The sequence below is a fragment of the Aplidium turbinatum genome, chromosome 12 (genome assembly GCF_918807975.1).
Source record: "Aplidium turbinatum chromosome 12, kaAplTurb1.1, whole genome shotgun sequence".
NCBI classification, from domain to species: Eukaryota; Metazoa; Chordata; class Ascidiacea; order Aplousobranchia; family Polyclinidae; genus Aplidium; species Aplidium turbinatum.
In genome coordinates this window covers 8,789,828-8,807,432 of record NC_137483.1, presented here as the reverse complement: position 1 = coordinate 8,807,432, position 17,605 = coordinate 8,789,828, and the positions used below count along the sequence as shown (strand labels likewise).

The 17,605-nt window shown below is 36.9% G+C and overlaps 1 protein-coding gene across 1 annotated transcript; it reads right to left on the bottom strand.

Annotated features, from left to right (window-relative positions):
• Positions 1-4,302: 4,302 nt before the first annotated feature.
• Positions 4,303-17,266, bottom strand: LOC145780837 (WD repeat and FYVE domain-containing protein 2-like). Its single transcript, XM_082592483.1, has 12 exons — positions 17,102-17,266; positions 16,698-16,765; positions 12,573-12,646; positions 12,199-12,253; positions 11,637-11,787; positions 11,218-11,339; positions 10,705-10,822; positions 10,273-10,378; positions 8,868-8,980; positions 7,576-7,695; positions 6,866-6,974; positions 4,303-6,342 (listed from the first exon to the last, which is right to left on the bottom strand). Exons 1-12 carry the CDS (start codon positions 17,248-17,250, stop codon positions 6,310-6,312), a joined length of 1,218 nt encoding a protein of 405 aa, XP_082448609.1. The 5' UTR covers positions 17,251-17,266; the 3' UTR covers positions 4,303-6,309.
• Positions 17,267-17,605: the final 339 nt, after the last annotated feature.

Here is a 17,605-nt window from a genome sequence, read left to right as displayed (position 1 = left end):
ACCAACAACCTTTTCTTTAGACAGTGCGTCGTTTGTGTGCAGGATTGGTGCGTCGCAAGTTCTTACAAGTTTGGAATCTTCTTACAACCTCGTACAAGTTCATAAAAGTTTGAAACCGCTAAAGTAGCTTACTTACTTCATATCGTGACGTTCGCAACATGGGTACAGTCAGGGATCTGTGAGCACCATCTTGCCTTCCTCCCGAAATCGACTAGTGGGCCCCTGTGTTCAGTGTTGGCGCTAATAATAAATAATAGGACAAGAATGCGTTAGGATATAGGGCCGCAAACAAGCCCGCAACCAGGGGGGGCATTGGGGGCATTTGCCCCCCCCGAAATTTTTTGAAAAATTTTTAAGCGTTTTATGCAGTATGAAATGTAGGCCCTACTATACGTCGTACACGTACAGCCATACTGTAGGGTACCCGGACATTTTGTCGAAAGGACATTTTGCCGAAGGGACATTTTGCCGAATAGACATTTTTTCGAAACTCATTTTGCCGAAAGACTAATTGCCGAAAGGACTAAATGCCGATTAGACAAATTGGCGAAATTATACAATTCGGTAATTAGTCCTGTCGGCAAAATGAGTTTCGGCAAAATGTCCTTTCGGCAAAATGTCTTTCGGCAAAATGTCTTTCAGCAAAATGTCCTTTCGGCAAAATGTCCGTGCACGTACTGTAGAGTGTAGACTATCGAAACCGAAAGTAGGCTACGCTGGTTGGAAGTTATGCTAACAATTTGTTCGATAAATTAGGCTGGCATCCTCATTATCTGTTTCGTTAGCGTATACATAATGTCAGCAACCATCATCACCATAAAAAGCGTTTAAAAACAACTAAATAATTCGAGATCAAAAGCAGCTGCGATAGCGTGGTGAATAAGCTACTCAGTTGGGCTTAGGCATTTGTAAATCTGATTTTAAATGAATTCTTGAAAGTGAAAGGCCAGCAAGTGCGATTGATGCGGTGTCAGCAATAGAATCCCAAAAAGAGTTTTATCCAAACATTTACAAACTCTTGATAATTTTGGCTACACTTCCAGTCACAATTGCTTCTGCAGAAAGAACATTTAGCTGTCTACGACGCTTGAAAAGTTACCTTAGATTTTAGAAGCACTATGGGGCAGGACAGGCTTTCTGGACTAGCTCTCATGCAAATCCATCGTAGGCTACTCAAATTCCAAGCGCGGAATTGGTGTTAAACGAACTTGCCAAATCAAGTAGAAAGTTAGACATTATGCTCTAAATTAAAATGTCATTTTGATTTTGCATTTGCAAAGTCAACTTCTTTGGGCCTACAAACATAAAAACTTGTTGAGCCAACAAAATGTTTCAGGATTGTAATTTGTAATTACCGTGTTGAGTTTATTCATATGTATCTGTTTGTTTATGTTGATGTAAATATTTGTTATTGATTAATTTATGACTCCAGTCGTGCCAATGCAGTTCGTAGCCTACAAATGTTGTATTTTATTTGTAACCGACTGAACACATTACTGTGATATCGTAATTTTCTTCCTTAGGTAGTCATAGCTAAACGAGCAAAGGTTACAAAGGCTAGTTTCCTTTAATGCTGTACTAAACAAAAACGTGATTGACATAAGTTATGACCATTGAACCGTAGCATGGTAGTGCCACACACTCTATCAATGGGCGTGGACATTAACATAAAAATGTCACAATGCATCATTTTAATGTTTGTTCTTTGATAAAAATTAAATGCCCCCCCCCGAAAATATTTGCTGGTTGCGGGCCTGGCCGCAAACTCTTTCAATACAAGAAAAAAAGTCACATTCATCTTTTTAGCTAAGAGTAAACAACTCTAAGATTTTCTATAAAAAATACTTAGGTTAATTAGCTATGCTGACAATGCAGTAGCTGACCTAGAAAAAGGTTGCGCAAGAACCAAAGTTTTAACAAAACAAAATTTATAAGATAACAGGGATAGCTTTAGATATCCCTGTAAGATACATGGACAAAGCAAAACTTAATGTCCGGAGCAGCGAAGTAGGAAAAGGGGTGCTGCGGGAACTTACCCCTGAAAAAAATTGATAAATATGGGCCTAATCTGGTTTTGGTCACTTTTTGACGCAATAATGTTTTTTTTACTAAGATGAGATGCACACTTTGTATGTAACCATTGCTCAAAAATCTTGCAAAAATGAAGAAAAATTTTATACTAAATATTGTAATATTGCAAGTCGAAAAACGCTGCACTAACTAAATATGCGTGGGCCCCTATAGATGGCTCCCTAGCCGGGGGTTTAAAAAGCAGTAGCCTAAGTACTGCCTTACATGACTTAAGCTATTGATTAGGCCTATATCTTGCTTCTGTAGGAGATTTATTCTTTTTTAAATAGCCAATAAACAATAATCAGACTAAAATGAGAGGGCTCCTGAACAGGACCGGGGGAGGGGGTGGTTTACGGTTCTGGGTGCAGTCTTCATTAATAGGGATTTTATTACAATTGTTGCTATTGAAATATGGAATGCAGCAGTAGCCTACTTGTAAGACATTATATAGATTTCACTTCGGAACGCTTTTGTATGTTCACAAATCATTTATAACAATGTTTGATCTGGACAGTGGACAGTAATGCATCACAGCGATTGTACTGTTTTGTACCAATCACAAACATGCTTTCAACAATCCGTGATGCAAACAATTTTAGTGCAGCAGAGTAAGTTATTAATCCAAATATTATTTCTTGCAATAAAATGCGAGCCAACATATTTATAACCTCTTGTTTACATTTCGTTGGTCGGTGAATTGAGACAATACTCTGTAACGGTGCTGCACCATTGAGCAGCAATAAATTCATTTTATAAGTTATCCTGTCATGCAGAAACTAAGCAAAACATTGCATGCTGTATTAAAAATAATTGAGTATGATTTATACCTTACTGGAAGGTTACCGTTTGTTGTAGATGTTCAAACAAATAGTGATTAAACTGCAGTTCGACCTGTAACGATCAAAACTTCTTGACAACTATTCGTAAAACATGTTGTGAAAACATATCGTGAGATTGACCGGGTAAGAGTGAAGCCACTTTCTGTCAATCATATCTGCAAATCTGATGGACTGTGGGAATCTTTATCTATGGACTGAGAAAGCCTCCATGGAAGTTTAAATATGGCAGTTTCATCCACTTGTGAAGGATATAAAGTACAAACACAAGCCATAGTGGTGCCTGTAAAGTATTCCATTTACTAGGTTCATTGAAAGAAAAGCTGTCTTTGAAGCGCTTTATTTGAGCCCACTCCAGGAAGATTTACTTCAATCTGAATGGCAATGCTCACTTTGTAGCAATATAGAGACGGGGTGCATTAGTAGTCAAGCCGACTGCATAGAGCTCTGGTTTGACGTTGGTTAGGGCAGTACCTTGACAGGTTAACCGCAAGTTTGTTCGGTGCTGCCAAACCTTTCTATTACTATATTTTGATTTTTATGTAATTGTGTTTCTTTTTCTCGACTCATATTAGAAAGAAAAATAAACAAACATCTCTCTCTCTCTCTCTCTCTCTCTAGGGCGCCGGTTCGACACCGCTTAAGAACATGTGGCCGTGTCTTTCGCAAGACACTGAAAGGCATGCCGTCGATTGCGGAGTGGCGCCACTTCGACTACAGCAGTGGTTTTCAATCTTTTTGGTGGAACGGAACCCAATGAAACATTCCAAAAGCTCGAGGAACCGCTGTTCAATAATTTAATTGTCTTATGCAAAAAACATCGTTTGATTAATAAGAACTCCTTGAAGCGAAGAAAACGTGTCGACGAAGTTTGGCGGGAAAGCAGAAAGTTAAAGGTAATCGCACCACAAGAAAACAACGAAAATTCGGGATCGCAGCGAACGTGTTAAAGTGTAGCAAATTTATTAATAACGACAAATGTAATCAATATTTTATTATATTTAAACAATATGCATATAATGATAAAATAGACTCTCGGATTTGAATGTAAACTTGAGGAACCCCTAGACTTACTGGCGGAACCTTAGGGTTCCGCGGAAACCTGGTTGAAAACCACTGGACTACAACCTTTGATTTTATTCATGAACGGTACGCGGTTCCAGAGAGCAAGGCCTACGGTCCTTCTTAGGGCTATGGCCTACTGAACTAAACAGACAATCTGCTCGTCCCTAAAAAAAAGGCGAGGTCGTGCTTTGTGGACCGACTCGAAAGCGATGTTGAACAAAAGTAGTGTTTGAGAGATTTGGAATTCAGAAGTCTGATTTTTATAAAACCATTTTCACACAACTCGTGTCTTAGTGTGGGCAGCAATATGCAACAATGGATTCTCTTTCGTAACATTTATTAAACAAAAATCTTTAAGGTTTATTGCATTTCTATTGATTCGAGCACGAAGTTCGGATAAAAAACGGTTCGCTTCACATCAAACAAAACATCGGGTTCAATGACCAATCGTGGCAACAGTTAGCCTACGTGGTGTACGTATAGGAACGATGCAATGACTGAAAAACACAAAATAGGTCATAATAAATCAGATTAACGACCCAGAATAAGAATTTTTAAATTACTGTATTTGCAAAGCGGAAAAGTCTCCATCTGGTAGCATAAGAAACTGGTAAAAACTATTTTGGATTTTATGTGATTGAAAATATTCGGTCGATGCAAGAATTCTGTTACTAGCTGCAATATTTTCATACTCTACACGAAAATATAAAGGGCTGTCAAATAATATTTGTATAGATATTTAGAAAAACTTTAAACGAACACATCTAATCAGCATTTCGAATGGTTCAATTGAAGAGGAAAATATGATATCAGTTGCTTATCCTGCACACACAACACAAGTACAGTAAAAAGAAATCTATTTTTTGTAAATTTGTAACATCTTGCGAATGTTTCAGTCGAACAAAGATTTATAGATAGATAAACGTTTTATTCTTTGCAACCAAATATGAAATAAGAATTTGGGTAAGTCATCGGTTAAATAAGCGAAAGTCAAAATGCTGGAATTCGAAATCAACACAAACGAAATAGCCATAGAAAGTTTCGGCTTTTCATATCTCACGGAAAACACTGCATGAAAATTAAAAGCCCTCTCAAACGTCTCGTTTACCGTACAAGATCCAAACTCGGCATGTAAAAGACTTCATAGTTAGTAGCGTACAATAAATCATGCACAATAATTCTAATAGTAGGAACAGGCATTTATTTAGTCCCAAATGTTGAAATTCAAAACAAGTTTATTCTGATAGAATTTGGTTAAACTTTCGTTTTGTTAACCCAAGTATTCTACTTCCGTCAATTTATGGATGTGTTGCTGCAACCATTTGTCAAGCCCCAGACAGAAAATCAGTCAACTTTTACATTCATTCAACGTTTGCAGACGCAGAATCAATGTAAAAATCGACTGATTTTTTGTTTGGAGCTTCACCGCTTCAGCCCAATCGATGTTAGAAGCATAAAAAGCGGATTTAATAACCGATAATTTCATAACAAAAGCCGGTTTAAACAATATGGATTTATTAAGCGATTGACTTCGTAAACCGTGAATGTATGCAGAAGAGAGGCCATTTTGTTGCAAGAAAAGATTAACATAAGAATCGTATTGAGAAAAAAAACTGCAAAAAAAACAAACATTAAACATGTTGAAAATCACATCAACATTTCGGGGCAACCTTTAAACGTCAAAAACTTGAAGCTAAACATTTAAATTTTACGAGAACGAACCGACGGATACAACTTCCAAGCAAGAAAATATGAGTTTACAAATGAATTAACGATGTTATCGGGTAATATAACGTGTATCAGCAATCGAAGAAGCAAAAAGTGAGCATGGAGAATCGAAGCAACAACGAGATGGCAACACTGAAACGATATTAATCTTAACAAGGCAAATTAAGGGATACACCAAGTTGCTCCAAGACAGCAAAATCTGTCATTTTTACATTGATTCAACGACTGCAGACGTTGAACCAATGTAAAAATGACAGATTTAGTTGTCTGTGATAGTGCATACACGATAGAACAGTCCTGCGGCATTGTCAGTTGATAGAGAGTAGTTTTGTGAGATTAATAGTTGTCAAATGGACAACGACACGGTTTGACAATTGCAACGAAAATCAAGAACTTTGGGAATCAAGAAGTCTGAATCAATGACCCAGCTATCAAAAGTTGACGATTTTACATTGTTTCAACGTTGCCAGACGTTGAAACGATGTAAAATCGTCAACTTTTGCCAACCTGGAAGTTAGAAAATGTCCGACTTGCAAAGGCTTGAAGACAGCGGCGCCAATTGGCGACAAATTTAGCACGAGATATAAAAAGATTGCGTCGCAACGGTTTACTTTGTCACAATCTGGTTTAAGTCCCACAGCTGCAATAGAAAAACAAGGTTTGTCAAGATCGACTGGCAACACTGCGGCGCTTTAACATCAACAAAGGTTAATTTTAACATCAAAATTACCATTAAAAGTGTTTACTCAAAAGTGAAATCTTGCAGTAGCTAACGCAATAAAAAAACACATTAAATTTCGGACAAGCATAATGCATAGCGACTTACTGCGCTTGCTGATAAACAAGTCTAAGAATTACATGCGGATCACAAAACTACCTTGGGGAAACCTCAGTGTCTGTTTCGTGTGTGCTTCGAGCAGGCATGTGGAATTGCGGAGCCTGAGGGATTTGGGCATGTCCGACTTGTCCGTAGTATATTTAGTTAGATTCATAACCACAAGATAAGAAAAAAGACTTTTCCTTTCAATATTAAAACAAAAATAACATGGAATTCTTAAATGAGTAAGCTCGCAATCAGCAAAATCCGTCATTTCACAACGTCTGCAGACGTTGAATCAATGTAAAAATAACGGATTTTGTTGTCTGGGCTGAGGATGACTGACCTTTATTGAACGGTCACTGCCACAGGAGATGTACCAGTTTCTCTTCCAGTCGGGTTGGCTGTTGATCACGTTCTGCTTCATGTCGTAGAATACAGCAGTGGGAGCACGACTGGAAAACATGACATCACGTCAACGTTGAAACGATGTAAAAAAAACTTTACTGACCGGGAAAAAAGTTTCAGTTCATTCGAATCTTTTGGTCACCCAAGACGACACAAACAGTGAAAGTGAGCTACCAGATGCAATGTGAAACATATCAGCAATCTAAAGATCGGAAAGTGGCCAACAAAGCAAAGGATAAAACGTGCATGATCCTACCCAGGCAACGAAATCCGTCATTTTACATTGATTTAACGTCTGCAGATTTAACGTCTGACTACAAAAATGAGGGATTTTGATGCCTGGGTAGTATCTCATCGACAATCATCAACAATATAAACTATTCACTGGCATAGAATTAATTGACAGAATTTTTTTGAGGAGAAGGCATATCAATTTTTGTAAGAAAAACGTGTTTGTGTAATGTTAATGTAATGTCACATTTTTAGCTTTTGATATGTTTCTGGTGATTTTTCGACTGCTGCTACCCAAAGACCAGACAGATTTTGTTTAAAATTTGGTCGTCTTATAAAAAAAAATTGCCATGGCCTCAGTCAAACAAAACAGCAGCGAGACAAAAAGCGACAGATAGAAATCAAACCTCAACTTACTCTTCTTCAGACACTGACTGGAAGCATTCGTCACAGACACGAACTTCAAGTTCAAACCCGTACAGTGGGATGCTGGTCCTCTTCGTGCTGCAGTTGGCGCAAATAGCAATGCCGCATTTCCTGGAAGGACAAGGTTGTATGAGAATATAGACAGGTCGCACCGTTGGCGAGCGTGGAGGAAGTAGTCGCAGTGGAGTATAGCTTCTCCTTTCAAAACGTTTCACTACCATGATATGTTTTTCTCCAAAAAAAAAAAAAGAAAGTGTGTTGCAGAAAAACATTCTACTGCAATTTGGCGTCATCATTCAAGTTTACCTTGTTTTCAATAAATAAGGTTAGATTTGATATGTAACGGACATACATTAAAAGCATCTTTTGAAAAAAAATAACTTGACTGAGATTTCTGACTGCTGAAACGAAATTTGTAAGATGTATTCATCTCTACTGCTTCCTTGCGGTTAAAATTAAAATCTGAAGCATGACGTCATCGCGATGAAACAAAACTTGTCACAATTTCGTAGCAAATGCACGTGACAATAATGCTATACGTGGTTATTGCGATTAAAAACGTTAGAATAACGTAAGAAAGCATTAAAACAATACATAAATGTTTAATGCCAGAAAAATGTTTGACAAGCATGATGCTAGTCACGGACCAACGCAGAAGAAACACAACACATTGAAATCGTATGAGCGTGTTTACAACTTTCTAAGGATGTCGCAAGACCAACCAAGACAGCAAATCAGTCGCTGTTTACATTGATTCAACGTCTGCAGACGTTGAATCAATGTAAACAGCGACTGATTTGCTGTCTGAAAACTCGAAGAGCTCCTGTCATCACTGCACAAATGATGAACTGGCAACTGAAAAGATGATTGCTGAAAGAAATGTTTTTCATGTGATACCAGATTATCAACACAAAGTATTCTGAGCGTCACGCAAGATATTGACTTGCTGGAAAGTTCTGTCAAGCCTTGCTTGTCATGAAACTACTTCATTGGGACAGGGCTTGTGTTTTCAACATGTACTCAGACAGCAAAATTTGTCGTTTTTTTCATTGATTTAACGTTTGTAGACGTTGAAGCAATAAAAAAATGACGGACTTTGCTGTCTGGGAAGAAGCACACGTGACATGCTTATCCCTTCACAACAGACATATATGATATCCAACTTATTTTTCGTCCGCTAACGTAAAAATGACTAACATTTGTAGTCAAGTACACAGACAGCAACATTCTCCATTTTTACAATAAATTTTATATTAAAACTAACGGATTTGGTTTTTAGTCACCTGCAGTGATGCTGACGGAGACCTATGGTTTTCTCATTCCACATTTGCCTGAAGTTCCAGAAGAAGGGTTGCTTGCATTTGGCGCATTGGTCACTTTCCTGCCACACAGGAGTCTGCGTACCGAAACACAAAGTGGGTTTTCATGTCTGGGTTGACTTCTTAAATTGTCTTAACCTGTTCGCTAATGATAAATTGCAAAATCAAACATTGAAAACGTTAATGAAAACAATTGATTTCACCATAATATAAAAAGCATGTGCTTGTATAGATAGTATTAGAAGACGAATCATAATGTGTTAATGTTGTCAACTCTTTGGTGCAGTGCACAACATTTCGCACTCAATTTAGAGGAGTTTTAGGAGACAAGAATATTATATACTGTGTATAACTTATTCTCTTGTGGTTGAAACCAATGACATGTTACAACAAACAGGTCTGGCGTGTTCCGGACAGCAAAATCTGTCAGTTTAACATTGATTCAACGTCTGCATACGTTGAATCAATGTAAAACTGACAGATTTTGCAGGGCTGTGATGGGCGCTTCTTTTCTGTCGTGTACTTCTCAGCGTCTACGGTGCAATCATTGCTGACGACAGTACATTGAAAGCATGCAAAGGCGCAATGACTGAGGCGCATTAATAAATCATGAGTGCCTGAAAATAAAACTTGTCTTGCATCAATATTTTTCTATATCCTGGCATTTACGTGATATGGAAAAGCTGAAACGGAAAAGCAAATAACAGCCTACAAGCTACAACTGATCAAATATTACATCAAAAACACACTTCCAGATCTTTGTAAGCCATTCAAATGTTTATAAAATAATTTAAATAATGACTAATCACTATCAATTGTGTATTCAGCTTATTTATGAGAAATCACTTGCTTATCTTATCACAAACTAAGCGAATATATTTGCTTGATAATGCATTTCAAATCGATACCATCAATACAGCCAGTAAAAGTAGCTTAGCAAAATGTGTTATTTCTCCTTCACGAACCAACATAACAGTTGCAAGTAATTTGGTCACGGCATACTCGCATGCTTACGGAGGCGTTGGTTAACGCACGGCAAGCCACAAAGTTGGTGATACAAATCGACAGCCTGCTTTATTTCTTTGCTTGTTTTTGTCATATCCGGGTTTATTGAAGGTTGATAAAGTGAAGAGCAGGTACTGGTCTTTGTGTTATCAGCCAAGCATGGAATAAAGTGTTTTGCTGCGACATAGCCATGTTCTCTGGGTGGGGATCGAACCGACAACCAGTCGAGTATCAATAAAAATTTCGTGCAACTGGGTCACACAGCTACGCAACTTCCACTGAATGGAGAGATATCAGTTTAAGGTGTCACTGAAAAAAACGATCTTTGTTTGTTTTCGTGTATGTAGAGTATAAAACAACTAACTTCATTTCGTTTGATATCCATATTCCAGACCACAAGGGTGCCATCGCTTCCCGAGGAAAGCAGCTGCTGCGTATGCGCCGCATAGTGAAGAGATGTCACTTTTTGCCTAAAATGATAAAACAAAGCAATTGAGTGAGTTACTCTAAGCGATAATGTGAGAGCTATAGTGTAAAGCGGAAGGAATTTTATCAGGAAATGTCAAAGCAGGTGGCCAGTGTAAACAAAAAGTAATTAAGCAGCAAATGTGTTTATTGCTGACAATTTAATTTCTGTTTCAGAAAAGTTGTTTCCGTCCTGGCATGCAGTTAAAAGTACAACTGTAAACGACACCATCCCCGTGAAGAGCTGGAAGTGACAAAATTGTACCACAGCTGTGTTACGATTTTAAGCAGAAAGTTGTTAGCATGCTTTAACCACGCCATAAGCTCTTACTTGTGGCCTTGCAACTCAATGGCGGTCCCCTTCTTGCTTCCAATGTCCCACAAGACAATCACTTTATCGCTTGAGCCAGAATAGAGAATTTCTTTCTGTGGATCCCAGCATAAACAATCTAGAGAAAAGCAGTAAATTAAAAAGTGTGGCATAAAAACAAGTTTTTTGCACAATAATCAATCACAACAGCTTTCCAAATTCGTCCATTGAAGATGCAATTATGATCCTGCTGCAGTTAAACTAAGGTAAGGCAGTAACACTACAATCACAAGAAAGAGTAAGTTTGGAAACCTGGGACAACAAATCAATCAAAACTACCACGTATTCGTTTGAATTTATTGTATTGATTTGTTTTAAAGATAAAGCTACTATGTATATTAGAAAGATATATTGTAAACATTGTATGAATGTAGCCACTAAAGGTGACATTATGTGACAAAATTGACCATGTCTAGACTCACTCGCTAAAAGTGCATGTAGACACCAAAGCACATAGTGAACACAAAATCTTACTGATTGATCCTGAATGTCCTTTCAACGTTGTGACAAGTTGCGAGTCGCTCTTATTAATTTTCAGCACCGTGATCTCACCGTTCGTCATCCCAGCAAACACGCTGTGGGACTTCTCATCGTATCTGAATCGCTCGAGTTAAGAAATCAAAACACCTTGAATGGCAACCAAATATGGTTGACGATACCAGCTGCACAATTATTGTAATTCGAATTAAAATTTTATTTTTACCTTGACAATTAATTGTTTTGAAAATGAACTAAAATTTCACAAAAAACATAGACATGAAGAAATACTGTAACAAGATATTTAGGAAAGCCACCATTCATACGGTTGTATAGTCAACTACACAACTGTATGCAAATTTGTAAATTACAGGTACCTAGATAAACACAAAATTAAGAGAATTGAAAAAGGATACTCTAAGCAAGTGAGAGAAGATGTAGCTAAATATCCGCTTAGTCGCTGGCCATTTTGAGTCCAATGCCAAGTGATGTATTTGTCTCGTCCACTTGCTATTAATATTTCAGTGGCATGGGAATATACACATCCAGTTACTTGCTTTTGATGAGCTGAAGAAATGAGATGTTTGGTTGGTGGTTGACAGGATAAAAGCCAGTGCTTGGGCCAATGTTAGCTATTTAACTTCAAAAAGGGAGTCACAAGGTAACATAAACTTTATACATACAGTATATTATTTTTGCATGAAACCTTTGCAACAACCGCATCTCAATTTAAAAAAAAAATATATAATAAACTATAAAGTAGAACTTTGTCAAAAATGTATATCTCCATAAAAAATAAAAACAAAATGATGTTTTCTAGTGTTCCGTCAAATTTTCATTTTGAAAGGAACAAACTGATGATGTTAGAAAGAGGCTGGATGATGCAATTCAATAATAGAAAATGTATTTACGTCTAAATTCAAATACTTTACGTTTAATCACAACAACAACAACTAGCCTACATATTTTGGTTGTTACCCAAATACTTTCTGACATGAGTGATTCGATTGTAGTCATCTGATACTTCAAATTCCTTAAATAAAAGATTGTGGACGTATTATATTCGTAATAAGTATAAAATTAAAATAATATTTTAACTTTGAGACAAAATGTTTCTATGCCGTAAACAGATGATTGGTTTAGTTAACTCTTGAGACGTGATTTATCTAACATTAATTCATAAAAATTTTAATAATGACAAAAATAACCTATCAACATTTAATCAATAAAAATCAGTTTATTCACAAAGTTATATATGTTTACGCTGTATAATATGTTATAAGTATATAAGAAAGTAAAGTAGGTTGTGTAACAAACGAAATAACAAATGAAATAACACACACAATAGTCACCTCAATATGACCATTATCCTGGCCCACAAACAACAGTTTCTTTTCTGGTGAAAAACACATTGTCGAACAAGGGGCTGAACACACAAAATTAAACAAAATATTATAGAGAGAACATACTTTTCAACAATTTTAAAACACATACAAAATTCACATCAAGCAGGTAAAGTTAAATCTAAGACAGTTTAAAATCAAGACATTAACAATGAGATCTTATTTTTGATATTCGTTGTTGGCTTTCAATTATATTTAGGGGAGACAGGGGATAGCTCGGACGATTTTTCGAAAACAGACCATATTTTTTTTAAATTACACAGCAAGTTTGTAAATTTTATTTTGTTGTAAACCGTAAAGCTTTGCCGAAAAAGGGTAGGAGTATCATTTGTTTCAGCAAACCGGAAGTGCTTATAAAAAGCATAATCTCTACTAGAGATGTACCGATACCAAGATTTTGGCCGATACCGATCCCGATATCACTTTTTTAGGCCGATACCGATACTGATGCCGATATTTTGGCCGATACTTTGGTGTTATAAAAAGAAGCAATTTTGGTTTTTGCAAGGAATTATATGAAGGTTTTAGTAATGAAAGTCCACCGTAATTGAGAACTGGGGTATAAGGGAAGAAACATCACATCATAATTTGGGTTTCTGAAAAGTTAATAAAGTGTTTGGGCAAACTCTCCAAATAAGCTATCATAATTAATAATAAGATGTAAAATGTAAACCAAGTGATTTGTGTAGTCGTACAAAAACTATTCGACAAGTAATGTGCAACCTAAGGGCACTTGTCGTTTGGTTGAAAAGCTTTAGCAAAAATGTATAATTTTGCATCGTTTTTACGTTGCTAAACGTTTAAAAAACCCGTGTAACTTGGTTGTTTTTAGTAAGCTGGTTCTATCAATTTGTGATTAAATTTCCACCTTTCGTTGTAATAAACTCACCAAGCTTAAACAATGGGACTACAAATCCTCACTAAACTAATCAAAATGGTCTTGTTGCGCCTAAGATGAGAACCTCATTGTGAAGGAGCGTTCTTCCCGCTATCAGCACAAGGTTGAGCACTCACCAGTAGAGTGAGCTGTTGCGATTCGCTAACCACAATGGTGTAGCTTCCATACTAGCCATTATGTTTCAATCCTTGTCATTGTCAATTCTTGCTACAAAATGGCTGCCGAGAAACATTATAGTTGATTGGATGGTCTAAATGGCTAGCGTGGAAGGTACACCGTTAGGCTGTGGTTAGCGAATCGCAACTGCTCGCTGTACTAGTGAGTGCTCAGCCTTGTGCTGATAGATGGGAAGAACGCTACTTTCTTCACAATAAGGTTCTTATGTTAGGCGCAACAAGACCATTTATTGATTAGTTTAGTGAGGATTCGTAGTCCCATTGCTTTCATTTTGAACCTACTTACTCTGCCATGACATTGTTTAAGCTTGGTGAGTTTATTACAACGAAAGGTGGAAATTAAATCACAAACTGATAGAACCAGCTTACTAAAAACAACCAAGTTACATGGGTTTTTTAAACGTTTAGCAACGTAAAAAACGATGTCAAATTATACATTTTTGCTACCTGGGTAGTCTTGGCCTGGGTTTATCCTCTGCTGAGAGTAAAAAATAAACACTAATGATAAATATTGGAGAAATTGAGTCTCCTTCATAACTTAAGAATCGAACAACGCAACACTGCTGAAACAAAACGTTTTGTTTGAGTGAAAGAATCACTGTAAGCAAACAATGCCAAAACGTGCGCGCATGAAGTCATGGGAGTGTGAGGTATCAAAAATTTGAACAGGTTGTTATTTTTCAACATCAATGTGACGTTAGTTACTACTTTAAAAAATCTATATCTTTGCTTCTGCAAAAAATCTGCAGCAAACGCCTTGTTTTTGCATGTTTAGTATCGGCCACAGTATCAGCCAAATTTTGCCGATACCGATACTCAAAAAATGGCCGATATCACCGATACCGATATATCGGTACATCTCTAATCTCTACGGTCCTCAAATCGGGGTCACTCACCCCGGTATCGGGGTAACTTTAGACATGCCTGGGGTCATCTCGGACAGCAATTTTATGCAGACGTTTTGAGTTGATTTGACAGTTATTACAGATTATTTGTTTGTCTTTTATATGTCCGAACCATTATGTCTTTAAAATCCAATAATTTATTCAAAAGATTGGAAAATAAGATTTTGTTTAAGTTTGATTTTTTCCTCGGGGATACTTCGGCCATTGTGTCCAAAGTATCCCCGACCACGTGATTACAGGAAAATTAAGAAAATATGGCCACCTGATTAACTGCTGGTCAAAATCATCTCTTGCTTATCTGAGTATTGCTTTCTAACTACTACCTCAATCAATAAAAAGTTTGTTTTGGTTCACTGCAACGGAATTATGACCTTACCTTACACGTACAATTTTGAAATCTCGTTATCACTGATGAAGTTACTTTTTCGACCTCAACTTTCTAAGAAAACTAGATATACTTGCAAACTTTATCCTGATTTGTAATGAAGCCACAAAGCTTTGGTAAACGTGATTTAACAATACTCTACTGTGACGTCAAACGCCTTATCCGAGGTATCCCCGCGTCCGAACTATCCCCGGTCTCCCCTACACATAAGGTTAATTGGTTTTATTCAACTATCAACAATTTTCAGATTCTTTTCTTACCACAGTTCAGTTCAGTTTATTGTTTTGCTGGCGATAAACAAACAATAAGTACATACAAATTGAGTGTCTATCAGCACAACAGGATGGCAACGAAAGACCTGTAAGGTCATCTATGTCAGCTGCCACCCTAGCATCTGAATTTAACCAGTGAACTGAGCTCTATACAAACTAAGAACTTAAAAAATAGGCAGTGGCTATTTGACTGGCGCCGGTCTTTGAATCTGAAGCACTATTTGACTGGTCATGACGTCACTATATAGGCATTTTTTCTTTTTCTCTTTCAAAGCAAAAGACGACAAGAGTGCCTATATAAGTTCTAAATTCGGCAGTTATGTTCAACTGATTCTGTGGTGCGTAGGATACGTATCGGGCTGGTGCTCCAGAGGGAATGAGTTCGGTACTATGCGGAAACGTTTTTTTTTTAATTTTTAACTAAATTTTGACCCGAAGTGACTCAATCGTTAGGCTGCAGCATTTTTGTGGTCAATTTTTAATTTGAGTAGCCTACAGCCTAATTTTGTATGTCTTTTCAAATATGAGTAATAAAGTTAGAGTTTTTAATTTTCTTGAATTTAAGAATTTCTCTGGATAATTTACAGTTCGTCATAAGAGGATGTGACCGTGTTTGCTGAACAACGCAAAAATGTAATGACGAACGGAAAATTGCCCAGAGAAGTTCTCAAATTCCAGAAAATTAAAAACTCTAACTTTATTAATTAATTTTATTTTTTAATTTTCTTGAATTTAAGAATTTCTCTGGATAATTTTCCATTTGTCATAAGAGGATGTGACCGTGTTTGCCGAACGATGCAAAAATGTAATGCGTCGTTCGGCAAACACGGTCACATCCTCTTATGACGAACAGAAAATTACCCAGAGAAATTCTCAAATACCAGAAAATTAAAAACTCTAACTTTATTACTCATATTTGAAAAGACATAAAAAATTGGGTTGTAGGCTACTCAAATTAAAAATTAACCACAAAAATGCTGCAGCCTAACGATTGAGTCAATTGGGGTCAAAATTTAGTTAAACATTAAAAATAAAAAAAACGCTTCCACATGGTATCGAACTCATTCCCTCTGGAGCACCAGCCGGAGACTTATCCTACGTGCCACCGAACCAGTTGAACATAACTGCTGAATTTAGAACTTATATAGGCACTCTTCTCGTCTTTTGCTTTGAAAGAGAAAAAGAAAAAATGCCTATATAGTGACGTCATGACCAGTCAAATAGTGTTTCAGATTCAAAGACCGGCGCCGGTCAAATAGCCACTGCCTAAAAAATATGCAGCAGTTTTTAGTCACAACTCACAAAGCATCTCTTTTTTTTTAATTCTTGATATCAGCTCAACAATTAGTTAATTTCCTCCAGGCGTGGAAAGTCTTGATTTTTCCTCTTTACAATAATTATGAATAAATGTCTTATCATAAAGTCACTGCAAACTTACATGCAAGGAAATGGCACACACTCGGCCAGTACTGCCCAGTTTCACGTTTCAGCCAAATTCTGATTGACCTGAACATGAAGGTATATCAGGAATAGCCTATGTGATAACATTGACTAAGTTATCAACACGATTGTGAATATTCCACTATTGTAAATATATATACATCAGTAATTTTGTCATTTTGATAAAATTTTTTCTGAACAATTCTATTTAAGTTTGCCAAATGATAAAAAAGCAACCTCTGCAAAAGGTTCTACAAAAATCAAAATGTTGCTATCATAATATGCTTTAAACTGCATTACAACTTTGTTTTGTAGGCTAAAACTTAACTTTGAGGTGAATACTAGGCTAGAATGATATGGCACAGGTCCATTACACAATATACAAAATCAAATAAAAAATACTTGTCTTCGCTGACGGTGATTAATCCATCCTCATTGGGAGTAAATACAGCAGCAGTCACTATATCTTGAGTGTCATCTTCAATACGACTTAACAGAACAGGTTGGCGATGGTGAAGTTTTGTTTTTATTTCAGCAGCCATAACAATCATCAATGAAGAAACAAGAACTATACTCAGGCTACTTTCAAAAACATGAAAATTACAGTAATCTTATATAATTATGGAAACAATGGAATTAAAAAACCAAAGGTGGACATCCGCCGCTACTTTGGAAGTAGCATGTTATCCAGTAGCATGTCACCCATGTTGTCTGCCCCGATAGCTCAATTGTTTAGCGCGTCACTTCTGGAACGAAGAAGCTTCAAGATCAAGCGGCCCTGGTTCGACTCTCGGGGTGTGCGCTTGAGCAACGCACGTTAAAGACTGCTCTCCATTCAGCGGCATATAATGGATGGCATAGTTCCCCAGCAACAAGACTTCAACAATCGGAAACTTCACTCTGTCA